Source organism: Molothrus aeneus, chromosome 8, assembly GCF_037042795.1.
Source record: "Molothrus aeneus isolate 106 chromosome 8, BPBGC_Maene_1.0, whole genome shotgun sequence".
NCBI classification, from domain to species: Eukaryota; Metazoa; Chordata; class Aves; order Passeriformes; family Icteridae; genus Molothrus; species Molothrus aeneus.
In genome coordinates, this window is record NC_089653.1 from 13,832,505 (window position 1) to 13,849,727 (window position 17,223).

The window sequence follows — 17,223 nt, forward strand, 5'->3', positions numbered from 1 at the left end:
TTCCTGTTTCCTCACAGGAGGTTGACAGCTTATAGGTTTCCTGCTGCTGCTTCTTTTTTACGTCTACAACCTGTGTTGCTTGTAATTAAACACCAGCACTGCCTTTGGCCTCTCAACAGTTTGGTAAGTCAGCCAGAAAACAGAGATCAGGGCAGACCTGCCACAATCAAAACATATCAACTACTCCTATTGACTCTGAGAAGAAACAACATTTGACTCACATATATTAGAAGGTTTAGCCAGTGAAGTGAAGCATCTCATTTTCTGCTTTTGAAAATTGGTATTGAAATCAGCACCTAGCATAAGCCAACTCCTCCAAGGTATCCTCTTTTCTGTGTTTTCAGAAATCTTGGCTAATTAGAAAACTAATGGCAAGTTTATACTGCAGCTTAATTGTTAAATTCTTCCCAATTGCTTCCAATGGCTTAGAATCCCAAGAGCAATGGTCAGAGGTTGCAGGCAATCAGCTCTAGTTTGTTCCCTCTCCCCCTCTGCAGTACCATAAAACATGTCACTGGGATTCTCTAAGTCTTTAGAGGCAAGGTCAGCCAGGTTATTTCAATGTGTAATTATTTTTAAGACACATACAGATATTCCCACGCAGTTGGCATGAGTGTTTTACTAGGACTCAAGTTGGATTCCTGCCAGCAAATTCAGTAAGCACAGACCTGATCTCCTTAGAAACTAAAATATGAAATTAATTTACAGATTTTTGAGTTCACAAATATGTGAACCTATTCAAAGTTGTAGGTTGCATTTTTATGGTGTTTATAACAATGAAATAATGTAAGCAATTTTTTTAAACTTAAATTAGGAGTTTACTTACCCTACCAAACAAAGAAAAATTGAGAGAATTCAGTGGACCTTTCTCTAAAGCTTAGATGGTTCTTTGATTTAAAGAAGTATGGAAAAGAATATTGGTATATGGATGCTAGGTGCATGAGCTCACCACACACAAAAGTGGTGACTTTCTTGTAGTCACAGAATAATGAAAGAGTTGTAACTGCTGGAGAGACTTTTGAAGAAACTGCACCAAAATAAAGGACCCTGCCTTTACTATATCAAGAGACAGGCCAAATGTATAGAAATAGAAATACATAGGTCTGGCTGTATTTCCTGATTTTTTGTGCCATGCAAAGCTTGGGCAAATTCATAGACAGATTCACACGCTGTAACTATGCTGAGTTTTTAAGTGATAGCTAAAAAAACACAACCTAGAAAAGTCACAAAAGGAGGGTAAGGGGAAAATCTGATACAGTTAACAGCAACCTACATGTGAGCAGTGGCAAAACCATTTATCCTAAAGATACTAAGAGGCAGGTGCCTATAAACACAAGCTTTTGAGATAAGAGAATAGTCAGTGTTTCAATATAGTGCTTTGGTATATCATCAGTGGTAGTTTTTATAGGGTTCATATTTCTTACCAATAAATCTGACTCTATAGTTTTAAGATACAAGCAAATACAATAAAACTTAACCCAAGTTCAAGTGAGAAATAAAATACTGGTGCATTTTTGCTATAGGCTTCACTTAGATACATATGCCCACAGAAAAAATGTTGAAGAACAGCTGCCTCAGAACTGCACCACAGTCCCAGCCCTAGAAATCTTCAGCTGTCAGGGCCTAAGGGTAACTTTTCAGTGCAGCCTGGCTTACAATCAAACAAACAGATCCTGTTTCCCAGGTTACAATTATCAGCTAAATAAACAGAATTTTTTAAACTTATCTACTAAACACATCAGTGGCAAAACCGCAATTGCTTACGATAATGAACCAAATACAGGTGTGTCTGTGTGCAGCCAGTCATTTCTGCAAGAAAGTACATCCAAGAGGTGGAGCAGAAATTAGGCAGAATGATTGGAGAAGCCTAACACACTCCCAGGAATGTGACTTGAAACAGAGCAAAAGAGAGCTGCAGTGCCCCTCTGCTGAAATGGAAATGATTTATTATCTGAATGTTTCCTCTTTCCAACCTGCCCCACAATTAAGCTCTTTTTCTTTCTGTGCTATCTGCCCTGCAGATACTCTTTGAGGCAATCACTTCTCTCCTGTTTTAATATTAAGTACATTAAAAATTTAATAACTAGGAGATGGCTTCTCAGGAGTAGAAGTCCATGTTAGTTGAGAGCTCAATCTTGAAATCTTATGATTTCAACCACAACTTTTTCAGCAACTTCAAAGAGACCAAGACTGAGATCTTGGAATGCATCTTCAATACACCAAAAAAAGGGTGTATTTGCCTCAATTTTTTTTGAAACAAAATAACAACAATCAGCTCAATAATGGAGCTGAAAATATGACTCAGTTCATTAAGAAAAACAGACTAACCAAAATACTGATCAAGTTCAAACACACATCCACCTCCTCCACCAGGAAAAGCCAATTTCTTTATCTGGCATCTACTAGACAACATCTAAACTATGGAGGAACCGCTGAACAAACTAATTTGCTGAACTTAAACACCAATTGGTTCTTGCATCAAACTAAAGTCACATTTTCCACTAGTACTTTCCCAAGATTTTTGGAAGAAAACCCCAAAACTTCTATTATAGCAACTTCTATTGAGATCCATAAGTGACTACATGGAGAAAATGGCAGAATTCCCTTGGGGAGTTCATTAAAAAATTCTTAAACCTTTTACAGGCCCTTAGAGAAGCTAGGATTATTCAGATAACTTCGGTGCGATATGCCTAAATATCAATTTTTATTTCTAGGTCAAATGCAAGCTTCACATCATTATTTAAAGTACACTGAATTTTTAAATTGTGATGGATTAAAGTAATGGGGGAAAATTTGGAATTTTTAGTGAAGCATTTAATTCTGTGGCAGTACAGAAATGTCAATACAGCCTTTGAAATAGATAACTCAAAAAAGATTAATCAACAAGAACCAAATGGCAACTTTCTCTGCTTATTCTATTACTTGACAGTATGAATGTGCATTTACTTTCAGGTGCTAAAACAAACATGCCCAGTATTAATGTATTAACATGGTTTGAAATTTTGGGCATTGATTTTGGATGACCTACAACTAAAGAAGAAAATGGGAGTACTCAGTACCTTCAGACAGGCTGTCATGAACGTAATTTTTCACAATATAGTATCTTCTAATTTATTTAAAATAAAAAACAGTGTAGATTACAAAAATTCTGATCTAAATTAAACACTAATTTTGGTTAATGATAATGACTCTATGATGTACAATTAAAGAGGGAAGACCCACAGTATTGAAGTTGCATATACATCTGAGAACTCTCAAATTCTGAGAATGAGTCTTCTGCTTAACTTTTTAAAAATCTGCTACACCATGCCAGCTCCAAAAAAAGGGCACCTTCTACCTGGCCTTTCTTCCGTTAGTATTAGCCCAATACCTGTACAAATGCTTGTAAAGGTTTGTACAAATGCTTGTAAAAGTATAACTTCTTCTACTGTATGAATTATAACAAATACACAAGTATAAAACACAATTACTGCATGAAGATCTATAATGGCAGCACCACAAAACAAACAAAAGTAATAAAACCAAGCAAACAAACTCCTCCACAAGAAAACCCAAACAAAAACTCCAAAAAGGCAACAACTCAAAAACAAAACTGTAAAAACAAACAAGTACACTGGTAAGATATTTTTAGAAGTACATCAGTCTTTATCAGCAAATAACAGGCTTAGACTCTCTAGCTGTAGTCAATAGACAACACTGCTCTTTTTCTAACCTAACTACAGGAAATTCTTCAAAGAAGTAAAGCAATTAATAGCTGACTTCAAATATGAGTAAGCTGTATTAGCAAAGTTCAGAGAAATTCAATTTAACATTTAATCCAGACTAATTCATATGGCTCCCATTACCATTAGCAAATCACTGAATAAAACTTCTGCTTACAAAAAGATAAGTTAGTTCCTTTAGACTATGAAGGAAAATCGTTCATCATAAAAAAGACTGCAAACTGAATAAAACCTATTCCATTAAAAGCTAACTTCAAAATGTGCCTGCTGCAACATGTATTTCTCCATGCAGGAGAAGGTTCTCACACTGCAGAAGTGTTTTCACCTCTGTGAGCAGACTGACAGTTAATCTGAATCATTTTGTCCTATTCTGGGCTTCATATCTGTTTTCATCCTTGTGCTTCACTATTGCTGGAATGACAACAGCTGTGAATGGGCAAGTTACTGTCAGCGTGTTCTCTGAAGGATCTGCACATGGCCTGGTCACAGCCCAAACAAGACTGCTCTTACTCTGAAGAAAGGAAAAATGACAATTTCATATAGTTTCTGTCAGTATTTAGAACCTTATTTTCAGTGACAGTTTGCATCATCTGTCTATGAATTTTATCCTTCTTTCCTAAATTTCATAAAAATTTATTCAAAGGGAGTGTATGCTGCAGATGAAGCTACATTATGTAATTGCTTTTTTTTCTTTCCAATGTACAATTTTGCATTTTATGCAGAGGTTAAATTGTGCTAACACTTCTGAAACCACATCATGTGCAGTAACTAAAACAGCCACCCATCCTCTTCCAGGCTCTAGCTTGCTAAACTCCAAAGAAGGTGAAAGTTCAGAAAGAGAAGGCAAAAATTATTTTAAGCTGCCTTAATTTCCCTCCAGGTTTAGACACCCAAGGAGAAGTCATCTTTGTTGTGAACTACATTTTCAAGTAACCTACAGGCAGGTTTGCACCTCAAGAAAACATGGAGCCAAGAACTGTTTACGTCTTGTCACATATCCAAGATAAGGATTCCTATAAAGCTGTAATGCACCAGGTCTGTGCACATCAGATCCTGAAAAAATGGGAACTCCTGTAAATAACATTTTAACAGCAAAAGTTTTCTGTACCTAACAATAAAGAAACAGGTAAATTGGAATCTACCATTTTATTTTGACTCTTGCTTCATAATTTTCTGATAAAAGTTTCCATCCAAAACTTCCTGCCTTGAAATAAAATGAGGAATATGGACTGCAGCATCACAAAGAAAAAGTCATAGTTAAAAATAAGCTGAAACAGAATGACAAACAGAAGTTGTAGTTTTCATGGGCTGTAATTGACAGAGCTTCCAGTGTGCTTATTTAGGATGCACTCTAGTGGACACACATATAACAAAATCAAACAAAGATACAAACAGTATGAAATGATAAAAAAATGAAAGCAACGTGTAATCAGAATTAATTTCTAGCATGTTTTAAAATAGTGCCTTACATTTTGAAGCCTGTATGAAGGTTGAAATTTTCATGGTCAACATGACTGGACATTAAGTGTAAATGAACAGGAGTTACCAATTTTTGGAAGTGTTAATCTAAATATTAAGAATCAGTTACACATATTGTTTAAGAGACAAACTCCATCCCTTTGAGACTGGCACAAGAGGCTGCTGTGCATGCAGTGTTAACAGGTGTGATTAGAACTGTGGTATCAAAGTGTCTTTGAATGAATCTGTTATAACTGTTTCTAACAAATATAATTTTAAACTCTGTCAAAATCTGTTTATTGGAACATCAACCACAAGGGTGTATTCATGCCACAGGAAAGGTTTTGACTATCACAGAAACTGCAAACCAGTCAGAATTATTGTAGATAGCAAAGTCTGGCCACTTAGACACAAAAAATAGTTCCACTTTTCATGACTCCAAAAGTTACACAAACATTTCTAAGTATTTATACCTGGTAAGTGACTTTAAGGATGCTCATATAAGACATGGTTGTTAACAGCATTCAAAAAGCAGTGTAGCAATAAGATGGGCAAAGGATTTTTTTAATAGAGATACTTTAAGGGAAAAAATAATATATTAATATATAGAAAAATCAATAGTGCTCATGTTTTTAACATTTTGTAAGATTATTCTTAGCCTGATCTACATGATCAAAACTAGTTATTCGGAGCAGGAAAACATTTATTATGTGATTGACCCTTGTCTGTTGGGTGTATAGATATTTTTTACAATTTGCCAAGGATAGCAAACCCCTTAGACCCAGCGATACTGTTAAAAAATTGAAGTGAAATTATCAGAAAAAATCTCTTTCATCCCAAGACTGAAGAATGCAGTGAATGCATTAACTATGCACTGATTTTCTAATGAAAGCTATTTTCATTACACAATACTGGCCATGACCATCTAACCTGTAGTAGAAGGCATAGATGCAAAGGCACATTTTATTGAAGAACAGCAGGATTTCTTGGTGCTGATGTGTTTTCCATTTATAACAAAAAGACACAGAACATTCTTGACAATCTATACCAAGATACCAGTAACAACCAAGATCTGTTCTTGTAAAAACAGATGATCTTTAAAGATTATAAAACTTATTTTTATAGATAGCCATGGATCAAACTAAATATTCTTCTAAATTTTCAGAAGTGAAGTTTTAGAAATAATGATGGTATTTAGTAGAGAACACATTTAATTTCTTGACTTACAAACTCAAGAAAAATGCAGAAAAGTCTTAAAAACTTGACTAATTAAGACTAGCATGCAGACACTTGCAGCTTACCTAGTACCACACAATACGCAAAAAAGGTTCTAAGAATAAATATAATAATAAATATATTTATCCAATAATAAAGTCTAGATCACCTCATGACTTCTAGGAGGAAAGATCTTCTAGTATATACTGAGTCAGAGTTAAATTTACCTCTTTCAAATACATTTGGGAAATCTGATTGGATGTTTGCACCAAGTGTGAAGTCCAGAATACTCTCTCCATCTTTTAATCTGCAGAGCATTCCCTTCTTCTGTCAGAAACCATTCAAATTCTTGGATAATAATTTTCAGTAATATTTTATTCTTTTAATATTGATTCAAATGATCATATTGTAGCATCTATTCTCAAATCATATCGACACTTTAGTTATATTTTTATTTATTATGTTACTTCAATATGCAATAAGTAGAAAATATATTTGCTGCTTTCACTTCAGCTGCAATTTTCTTCCAGCAAGTCAGCCATGCTAGCTACAATGCTTTAAGAACAAAAAGGAAGAACAGGTATCAAAAATAACAGACTTTACACAAACACGTTGAAAACAGACACCAGAGAAACAGTTATGTAAATCAGTTATATTTATAAAATACATAAATCAAGATAATACACTTCAGGATACCAAGTAATGAGTAGAAAATATATTTACTGCTCTCAGGTCAGTTCTAATTTTCTTTTTCTTCTTCTTCTTCCTCTTCTTCTTCTTCTATTACGGTTGGGAGGTCTGTTTGACCCTGGAAAACAACAATAAAAATAGTCTACCACTTACCAGCATTCACTGAGCTTTGTAAAAATGAAAATAGTAAAACCTGCCCATAACAGACAAGTTGATATTAATCAGTATAATCATGTATTCTTCCATTCAATACAATGAAGGCCATCACCAGACTTCTATTATAAAATCCAGCAAATTTGGATGATGCATTGTGATTTTGAGGGCAGGATCAATAGTACAAGCCTATATGTCTTATTTTATCTATCTGTTCACAATTTGTAGCAAACATGTCACTGTAAAGCCTGAAATAACATCCCCAAAAGCCAATGTAATCTAACACCTTTAGGCATGAAAACTTGGCACATATAGGAAGCAGCAGGCACTTAAGACTCATTTTCACTTCTGGTTTTACAATTTTCATATTAAAGAACCCATAAAATATGCCCAAAGACTCAAGAATATTATAAAATATGTAATTATCAGAAAATTATCAGAAAATTGGGGCTATATGGGATCTTGCATACACAACTGATTTACCTCAGTGGAAAAAACACCTGTGAAAAGCTGACCCTAAGAACAGTCATAAGTTATATTTTCATAAATCTGTTGTCAGCACAGAAAAGCAAATTTTTAAGAATCAATCATTTATGATCTCTTTCTAAACACTTACAGGTTCACTCTCATCTGGCTCCTCAGATCCATCTGTAACTTCAGCTACTGTCTGTTCATTTTCATGTGGTAAAGAAAAGCAGTTTTCAGTTCAAATGTCAGGAAATCACATTTCAGGTGTGTTAAAATTACATTATGTATTAATGTAAAGAGAACACTTTAGATAAGTGCTATACAAGTTTAGTAGTATGGGAATATGTCTTGGTATGCTTAGCCCTATTTTAAAATATTTTTTTAATTAACAGCAATTTAAAGTTTTTACATATAATTTTTGTCACTTTCATATGTTCATCTTCTTAAAATTATGTTTTGTCAGTATTTTAGCAAAGTTATCTAAAAACTTAGGTATTTCTAAAATACTCTGTGCTCCACAGAGTTTTAAAAGCTTTAGGGAGATAAGCATACCAATTATCCATGTATGTTTTTACAGAAGCAGCATTAAAAGACCATAAACACAGATATCTGTATACACACTCTTCTGTTAGTATAAATTCCCATGCACCACTAAGATAGCAGAATCCAGATGCACTGCAATTCCAAACCACAGCTCTTTTTCCAGGTACAGTAAATGGATTTTGTGCTAACCCCCTGTAAAATATTACTGTCTTGGTACTTAAATTAGACATGCTTATTTTATAAAATTTTCTAATAAATATCATCAAGAAATGTGGAAGCATCAGGTAAGCTGACCTTATGCTGAATTTTTGGAGTAAATTTATGCTCTGTTCTGACCAAAATTCCAGTATAAAACCCAGACTGCAGAAGCCACGTGTTAGCCATTCCCCCCTATCTACACTCCTGCTTCTTTAATTATGTGTTAGTTCAACACCCGTGGGCTTCTGCTTTGTGCTTTGCAATTGATGCCTGCATCTGGAAAAAATGGCTGATAAATGGTATTTTCAAACCACCAACTAAGCATTGGCTTAAACCTCTTGATCTACCTGCTGCAACTGCATTTCAGCTTCCTTTTTCTGTGCTTCCAACTCTGCACGTTCTTTCTCCAACTGAGCCTGAAATCAGTTTAAAAAAGGACAAATTAGAAAGAAAAAAAACCCACACGGATCTTTTCCACCACATTGTTGACAATGTATTTAATATTGAAATAATAAATACAAAGTAAGCATAAAACATAACTGCTGTGTTACGCTAATAAGGAAGTCCTTTCAGTATCATCATCATCATTTTCAAAGGTTTGAGAAAGGTATTTGATAAAGAAGCTTTGCTACCAAGAGGAAGAAAAACCAGTTAACTGAAGTTAGTGTACACACTTCAGATACTGTGTCATTACACAAGCTCTTTACCAGTTTGCATTAGTTATCTCCTATCCTCTGGATTCGGTTCTTTGATACTTTGTGTAGTACCTAGAACACACTGAGGAATCAATATAGAATCAAATCTGTAGAAAAATTTGGCAAGCAATGTCATTAAAATTAATCATGTCTGTCAGCAACCAGTATTTACAACTGGAAATATCTAACAGGAAATGTTTATTAATTGGGAACATAAGTCCTATTACATCAAAACTTCAGAAACTGCATACTCTAAGTATTTACATTCAACAATCTTAGAGAATACTATTTGCTCTTGCATTTTGTGAGCAGTTACAAACATGGTCATAATTTTCTATTCCTTTTTGGTACATAAATGCAAAACTCACCTCAGTATTTGACTACAAAACTGAGTTAGGTTAAAAAAATGCATCTAATGTGAGTATTGTTCAACATCTTTCCCCTAGCTTAGGTGAAATGATTTATTTAATTCTCAGTGAATTACCTCTAGACACAATCTCTATTTTCATTTACTATTTTACATCACTCATGAAACCCTTAGCACATTACTTTTGGTTTGCAAATTACTAAACTCCAAATTTTAAAACTGCAAGTGAATTAAAATGAATGCATCTTACACTAGAGCTGGGCTTAAGGTGATCAGCATAAATTTAAAATTAAGCATTTGATTTTAACATCGTGGAAATCATCCATACAAAAAAATCCAGTCAGGTTACATCAACATCACCATGGCAACCCTGGGTTCACATGACTCCTTTACAAAGAATGGCTAGAAACACAGATATTTATTTTTTATATTATTTATTTTTTTATTGTTTATTGTATTTATGTTTATGTATTTATTATTATTATTTATTGTATTTATTTTTTATATTATAACCCCAAATAATATTTTCATTTACTTCTCATATAACTCCTAAACTGGCTGCCTTTTAACTTAACTTAAGCCACCACTTTTTAATAAAATTTTACTGCATAGTATGTAACTTTTCCTACCCAAGTGCTAATAACTTCAGTTACTCAGAAAAGTGAGATTAAAATACCTGCTTTATGTCACCTGTATGAAAATCATTTTACAGCTATTATAAGTATACATAGAGCTCCAAGATGCCACAGCACCATATGCTGCTTGGAATGATCTATTATTAAGTATTAATAACCTGCTGCTGCTCTTCAAGTTTCTGCTGCTCTTCCTGGATTTTTAACCTTTCAAGTTCTGCTTGGGCTGCCACCCGTTCTTGTTCCAGCTCAGCTCTCTCCAGTATTCTCTATTTCAGAGGTAACATAGAATCAATTAAACATTAAAATGAAAGATATATTAAACAGCATCAACCATATTGTAGCAATCTTTTTTTGCCTAAGTTGGATCCACCTTTTTTTCTTCATCTAAGTTTCTTCTGTATTTGTAAATCCAGTGTGCAAGATACTCTATTGGATCTGCTGGCCGATGTTCTACAACCTCTGCCAGTCCCTTCTTCAAGCAACTTCCCAGGCATTGTTTCAGATACTGAGACTCCATCCAAATCTACTGACAATAAACAGACAGATATTAGATATCAATATCAGAATTAAGTTAGGGGCTTTAAGAATGCTTGCTTAAAGTGCAGTGACACATAGTCAGTGTCCCTGACTATGACTTTACTTTTTACTAAGCTTGCAATTTATACAAATTATTTGGCAGTGGTTTAGTTCTTAAAAGCTCCAGTGACAGGTCAGTTATAACAATCACTGCAGGAAAAAGATGCTTAAACTCCACCTTACTGTTTGGACTTGTATAATTCATAAACTATTTAGAAACATGCTGCTATTCTAGGTCTGCATGATAACAAAGAAAAAAAAAACAAACCCTGAAAACCACAACAGGACGTAGAAAACTTCTACAGAGGTACTCAAAGAACAGGCAAGTAGCTCTGAGGACCATTAAGGGGTAATTTTAGTTTGAAACTACCAAAGCTATCTTTAACACATGCATGGAAGGCAAGGGGCTGAAGCACTCACTCCACCATTAGGAAAGGCACAGATCTCTGTGCACCCACTTTACCAGCCCAGTTTAAGTAAACACGAGCCTTTCTTTGCTGTCAAGGGACTGAATTCTTGCCAGGGCAGAGAACCCGGGCACTTAGCACAATCCAGTCCCATGATCAGCGTTCACAGCGGCTCCAGCCCGCGCCCTCCGCTCCGGGCTCCATTTAGCACCGGCCGGGCCCCTCCCTTTCCCCTACACTCCAGGCAGGGCAGGTCCGCTCCTCATCCCTGTGGCGGGTGTTGGGATTCTTAGGAGGGCCTGGCTCGTTACGCCGTCTGGCTCACGCTCCGAGAGAGTCCCCGGCAGCCCGTGGTGTCCCTGCCCTGCTTCTGGTGCCGCGGGATGCGCTGTAGCCGCTCGCCTTCCCTCGCAGAGCAGCCCCGCTCCGGCTCCTTCCTGGCAGCCGCTCCCAGAGCCCCGGGACGGCAGCCCCGGGCTCGCCCCGCTCCTGCCGCCCGGCCCGGCCCCGAACGCGCGGGGTTGCTCCGCAACAGCGCCGGCCGCAGGAACTGACGGAGGGGCCTGCTCGGAGAGGTCACCGATGGCACAAAACCGGGAGGAGGGGCCGAGACCACAGAGGCCCTTGAGAGAGACCTCGACAGGCTGGAGGGATGGGCAGAGAAGAGCCTGAAATTCAGTAATGGCAAATGCAGGGTCCTGCACCTGGGGAGGAATAACCCCACCACCGGGAGAAGCTGGGGTGATCTGCTGGAGAGCAGCTCTGTGGAGAAGGACCTGGGGGGGCTGATGGACAACAAGGTCTTGCAGCAGTGCGCTTGTGGCCGAGAAGGTCGATGGTATCCGGGGTGCGTTAGGAAGAGCATTGCCAGCAGCGCTAGGGAAGTGATCCTGCCCCTCTGCTCAGCCCTGCTTAGGCTCTGCCTGGAGTGCTGTGTCCAGGTCTGGGCTCCCCCTGTGACAGAGAGATCCTGGAGCGGGTCCAGCAGAGGGCTATGAAGATGATTAAGGGACTTGGGCATCTCTCTTAAAAGGAAAGGCTGAGAGAGCTGAGCCTGTTCAGCCTTGAGAAAAGATAATTGATAAGAGGGCCTCATTAATATATAATGTATAAATACTTAAAGGGGAGGTGCCAAGCTCTGCTCTGTGGTGCCAACCACTACGACACCACGGAATGGGCAGAAACTGATGCATAGGAAGTTCCATTTAAACAGGAGGCAGAACTTCTTTACTTTGTGCAGTAGACCCCACACTGAACAGATTGCCCAGAGAGGTTGTGGAATCTCTTTATCTAGAGATATTGAAAACTGTCTGGATGCAGTTCTGTGCAATGTGCTCTAGGACAACCCTGCTTAAGCAGGGAGGATGGACCAGATCACCACTGTGATCCTTTCCGACTGTTTCAATGCTATCTCTCTGTGAGCAGTTTCCCTTCACAACTGATGTGATTTTTTTTCTGCTCCCTGCAAAACTCATCGGCTGATGTTCACCTCAAATTTGACCAGCTGTATGTTCTACTGTCAAATTCTAATCGGGTATTAAAAAACCTTGCAAAAAACTGCAGCTGGAAGAATTACCTCCTTATGTTTGTTAATTCCGACGCCGAAGTGCACTCACATTATCTTGGCCGCTCCCCGGCAGAAATGGAAGGCGGGCTGCCTCCCTGACGGACAGGCAGCTGGCGGAGGTGCCGTGAGGGGTGAGGAGCCGCTGCAGCAGCGCGGGGATCGGACGGCCCCAGGAACAGCGGGCGCGGCTGTGGCGGTCCGGGCCGTTCCGGCCGGGGGGTGTCGCTGCCGCCCCGCGAACGCCGCGCGCAGGCCGCAGGCGCAGCCGCCGCCCCGGCCTGAGGGACCGTGCGCCGGCGCGGCCATGGCGGCGGAGCGCGGCACGGCGGCCGAGGCCCTCGTGGGGCAGGTGGTGCTGCCCGGGGACCTGCTGCTGCTCCCCGCGCACTACGACGAGGACGCGGAGGGCGAGCGGCTGCGGCTGAGCGCGGGCACCGCGCCGCAGGGGCGGCTGCTGTGCGGGCCGGGGCTGCGGCGCAGCGGGGCCGGGCTGCTGGTGACCAAGTGCGGGCTGCTGCGGCACCGGCCCGGGGGCGGCGGCGCCTACTGGGTGGACTCGCAGCAGAAGCGGGTAGGGGCGCGGCGGGGCCCGGGTGTCCGTGTGTGTTTGTGCGTTAGCCTCGTCTCGCCAGCGCTCCCCTGACCCTCTGTCCGCCTCTCCCGCTGCAGTACGTGCCGGTGAAGGGCGACCACGTCATAGGGATCGTGACGGCCAAAGCGGGGGACGTGTTCAGGCTGGACGTGGGCGGCAGCGAGCCGGCCTCCCTGTCCTACCTGGCCTTCGAAGGCGCCACGAAGAGGAACAGGCCGAACGTGCAGGTGGGTACCCTGCTTGGCTGGCGGCAGCGCTTTAGCTGCGTCCTTTGGTGGCGCTTCTGGTGCGTTTCAGTGGCTTTTCTTAGGGGGAAGTGTTTTCACAAGCTCACGTTAGAGGAGGTGGGCAGGTCTGGTTGTAATGGTTTCGCCTTGGTCCTCCTCGGGAGGGTTTTGCGCCATAGGAGGACTGTAACTAGCGTTCTCTGCTCTCTCTCAGCTGGCTGAGTACTTCACTCACGTGTTTTAGTTTGCTCCTAGTGCTGCCAGGAGCAGATGCAGTTCATGAGTAAGGTGCACCTGATAGGCCACTCTGATGCTAGGGTTTTAAAACATGAGATGCTGGTAGAAAACGTCAGTTGTGTGCCTTCTTTTAACAGCACTATTATGAATAGTTGTGCTGCACATGCATGCTACCATTTCTGCACTCAGATGAAATGCCAGAATGTAAAAGGAACTGCAAAGAAAAAACAAATAGGCCTGCGTGATATTTTTGTTGTTGTCCTACTAAATCATTATAAGAGATTATACCTTTGTTCTTTGACCCTGTTTTGTTTAGGTGGGAGATCTTATTTATGGTCAGTTTGTTGTAGCGAATAAAGACATGGAACCAGAGATGGTCTGTATAGACAGTAGTGGAAGGTCAAGTGGAATGGGAATAATTGGACAAGATGGCTTCCTCTTTAAAGTTTCCTTGGGTCTAATAAGAAAGTAAGTACTAAAAATGTAAGTAGTCACTTTCACGTGTAAGATTCACACAGCTGTTTCTTCTGAGTGGTGTGGGCAATTTGGTAAACCAACCTGTGTGATTCTTGTAGTGCTTTGAAACCAGATTTACTGAATAGAGTATGGCTTGATCTAGAAGGAAAGTTTATTTTTCCTCTTAAGAGACTTACAAGCTCTTTTGTGTGGTATTGCATCACCTGTTTAAAAAAAACAATTTGGTTGCCAAGGCAGTATGGAAAATAAAAGTAGTGACTTGGGGAAGTCAAGCCTTCAGGATAGTGTTTCAGGTATGTACATTTTACCTTGGAGTTTAAAACTTGGCAATGCTTGTTGTCCTTTTTGTGTGTCATGGGGTAGTAGAAGTGCATGTTTGGCTGACAGCTGATTAAAGGGATCCTTGCACATCAGTACACATTATTTTCTGACTTCCAAAAAAAACCAACTGAGATAAAGATACAGATTTAAAAAATGTAGGATTTTAGTTTAAAATTGACACATTAGTCCAGGAACTGTTTCGTAAGCTTTTAAATGTATTGTGAACTTTGGAGTTGCTTATGCTGACGTAAATACAGGATTTTTTTGTGACTATCAAAGAGTACCAGGTTATATGGATAAACAATAGTCAAACTTTGTTGTTGCTTTTTGGGTGGAGTTTTTTGTTTGTTTTGTCATTCTTTGGATAAGCAATCTGGCAGTGCAGAGCAGCTTTTTCATTCCTGTCATTGTCTGATTTATAGGTCCTATCAGAAGTCAGTGTGAACTGATACAAAAGCTTTTCGCAGCCATTCTGTTTTCCAAATTTTGTCTATATGCAAGTAAAAAAATAACAGCATATTGCAAGTAAACTGCTAAATCCTGGTAAAAAAATAACAGCATATTGCAAGTAAACTGCTAAATCCTGGTATTATTTTAGTTTTTTCAATACTTGTTCAGTCTTGATTTAATCCTAGACATGTTAAAGTATTTAGTATGCTGTCATCTAATAAAAATGAAGTAGTTTGTTTATTGCTGTTAATACTGTTTCCTAAAGTAGAAGGGAAGTCCTGTTTTGAAAGACACCTCTGGGGTGTCAAATAAGTAGCATTTCAAAAATGTCATTTGGTCAAACTAGTGTACTTTTAGAATTTATTAACTCATAGAATGGTTGTAAAAGTATCAATTCACGTTAAACTAGTCCGGGGTTGCTTCTGAATCTAATGAGAAAAAAACTAAATTTACAATCTTTTTAGGTGCATCTATTTTATATGACAGGAGCCTTGAAAATCTGATACTGTATTGTTGTTTTGGATGTATATGCAACTTTATAATCTTTCACTGTTTCTTAAATAGCTCCCATAATAGCAGCACTGCTGGAGCTACTGGTCAATAGTAACGTGGTGTCTGTAAGTGTGATCACTCCTTCCTCTGACCTTTTTGTTTTTGCTCTTGTTTACAGGCTCTTGGCTCCCAAATGTGAAATAATTCAAGAATTGTCACAATTGTACCCATTTGAACTGGTGCTGGGAATGAATGGAAGAATATGGGTAAAAGCAAAAACAGTTCAACAGACTTTAATTATAGTAAATATTTTGGAAGCCTGTGAGTATATGACTGCAGAACAGAGAAAACAAGCGCTTGCCAAACTGTCAGGGAACTAATAAGAGAAAACCTTGAGGATTTCTTTTGATGACTGTAGGGTGTTTTGGTTATTTTTGTATTCAGATTTATATTAAAAGCCTTTTTTGAAAATGAAATACTAGACTTCAGTCATTCTTCATTTCCCTTCTTTATCCACTCATGTTGATTTACTGTTGTTTAAGGAGCTTGACTCACCTGTGTGGTTATGAAGCCCTGTTTATGTTCATGAATTTTCTGACTAATGGGAAGATGGTCTCTATCAGCTTTCATTAGCTCTGAATTTTGAAGCATAACTACCTAGGTCTTCTTTAAAAAACTGGTCATTTTGTGAGCTGCATATATTTGTTTTTATAGTTATTGAAATTTCAAACCATCCATGTTTAGTTGGGATAGCAAAAAGTATTCTATAGGTCATTAATTTTGGTTGGGTGCTCTATTTATACAGTGACATGAAGTAATTATTTAATATATTATAAAATTTGGGAATAGAAATGCAGGTAGAGAATACCAGAAAATAATTGCAGGGTGTAGCATAAAGCAATCACAGGGTGGTTAAGGCAAATGATCAGATAAGGCAAAAAATATGTTCACAGGGACATTGTCACTTTCCCTAAGTGATGATCTGCCTAGTAGTATTAAGGACATAGTGATTAGGATGTCACAATAATAGCCATGTGTTTTTTGGTTCAAGACACTCTTTTCTTTAGTAATAGCATAAAGATGCCATAGAGCTTTGCTAATATTTAACAAAATCAGCATTTCTGAAAAAAGCTATGTTTGACTTCTTTGTGTAACAGTCCCTTGATGCATATAGAGGAGATGCTGTCCTGGGAAGGGTAAGCTCTCAGTGGATTTTAGTATGTGAGTAATTTGCTACTGTTTTGAGAGAGGAAGAGAAACCTGGATTAATGGAAGGGTAGTTACTGATGCCTTCTTCCTTTGGGAGAAAAGCTTGATTGTAGGTACCTAATGAACTGCTTGCAGCTGTTAGGCAGTCATTTAGATCTGTGATGTTCTGTGGTTCTTAATAAGTTGAATGGTTTAATGGCAATAGTTAAAGGAAATTACTAAAAATAACTAATTAGGGTGAGCCTGAATACCATCTTAATTAAAGTGGAAACATAATTTTTCCTGTTTATTCTGTATTTCATCCAAAGCTCAACTTATGGCATTTGATGATAGGGTTGTCTTTGGCATCTCTGTCGTTTAGAAATTGCTTCAGTCCAGAGCCAACTCCTCTGAGTCATCTGTAATGTGCTTACCTAGGGCTTCCCCTGGTTCAACAAGAACACAGCTCTAATGGTTTCCATGTGAGTCAAATGGCTACAATTCAGAATTCTTGTGAATTTCACTATCTCCCTATTTAGCATCCA

General features: G+C 38.8%; 2 protein-coding genes across 2 annotated transcripts; one reads left to right on the forward strand and one right to left on the reverse strand.

Annotated features, from left to right (window-relative positions):
- Nucleotides 1-6,752: 6,752 nt before the first annotated feature.
- On the reverse strand, nt 6,753-12,885 carry LOC136559418 (DPY30 domain-containing protein 1-like). Its single transcript, XM_066554618.1, has 6 exons — nt 12,744-12,885; nt 10,515-10,667; nt 10,303-10,410; nt 8,795-8,863; nt 7,855-7,905; nt 6,753-7,203 (listed from the first exon to the last, which is right to left on the reverse strand). The coding sequence occupies exons 2-6, from the start codon at nt 10,659-10,661 to the stop codon at nt 7,135-7,137; spliced, it is 444 nt and encodes a 147-aa protein (XP_066410715.1). The 5' UTR covers nt 10,662-10,667; nt 12,744-12,885; the 3' UTR covers nt 6,753-7,134.
- A 110-nt stretch (nt 12,886-12,995) lies between these two features.
- On the forward strand, nt 12,996-15,966 carry EXOSC3 (exosome component 3). Its single transcript, XM_066554743.1, has 4 exons — nt 12,996-13,265; nt 13,364-13,513; nt 14,067-14,218; nt 15,669-15,966. The coding sequence occupies exons 1-4, from the start codon at nt 12,999-13,001 to the stop codon at nt 15,868-15,870; spliced, it is 771 nt and encodes a 256-aa protein (XP_066410840.1). The 5' UTR covers nt 12,996-12,998; the 3' UTR covers nt 15,871-15,966.
- Nucleotides 15,967-17,223: the final 1,257 nt, after the last annotated feature.

Bases quoted from the DNA above. Each gene is read 5' to 3' on its own strand.
- LOC136559418 (XM_066554618.1), bottom strand. From the start codon at position 10,661: ATGGAGTCTCAGTATCTGAAACAATGCCTGGGAAGTTGCTTGAAGAAG. The intron at 7,906-8,794 runs GTAGATCAAGAG...GAAAATGAACAG, and splicing joins CTGAAATGCAGTTGCAGCAG to ACAGTAGCTGAAGTTACAGA. The intron at 7,204-7,854 runs GTAAGTGTTTAG...GTTGTTTTCCAG, and splicing joins AGCCAGATGAGAGTGAACCT to GGTCAAACAGACCTCCCAAC.
- EXOSC3 (XM_066554743.1), top strand. From the start codon at position 12,999: ATGGCGGCGGAGCGCGGCACGGCGGCCGAGGCCCTCGTGGGGCAGGTG. The intron at 13,266-13,363 runs GTAGGGGCGCGG...CTCCCGCTGCAG, and splicing joins TGGACTCGCAGCAGAAGCGG to TACGTGCCGGTGAAGGGCGA. The intron at 13,514-14,066 runs GTGGGTACCCTG...TGTTTTGTTTAG, and splicing joins GGAACAGGCCGAACGTGCAG to GTGGGAGATCTTATTTATGG.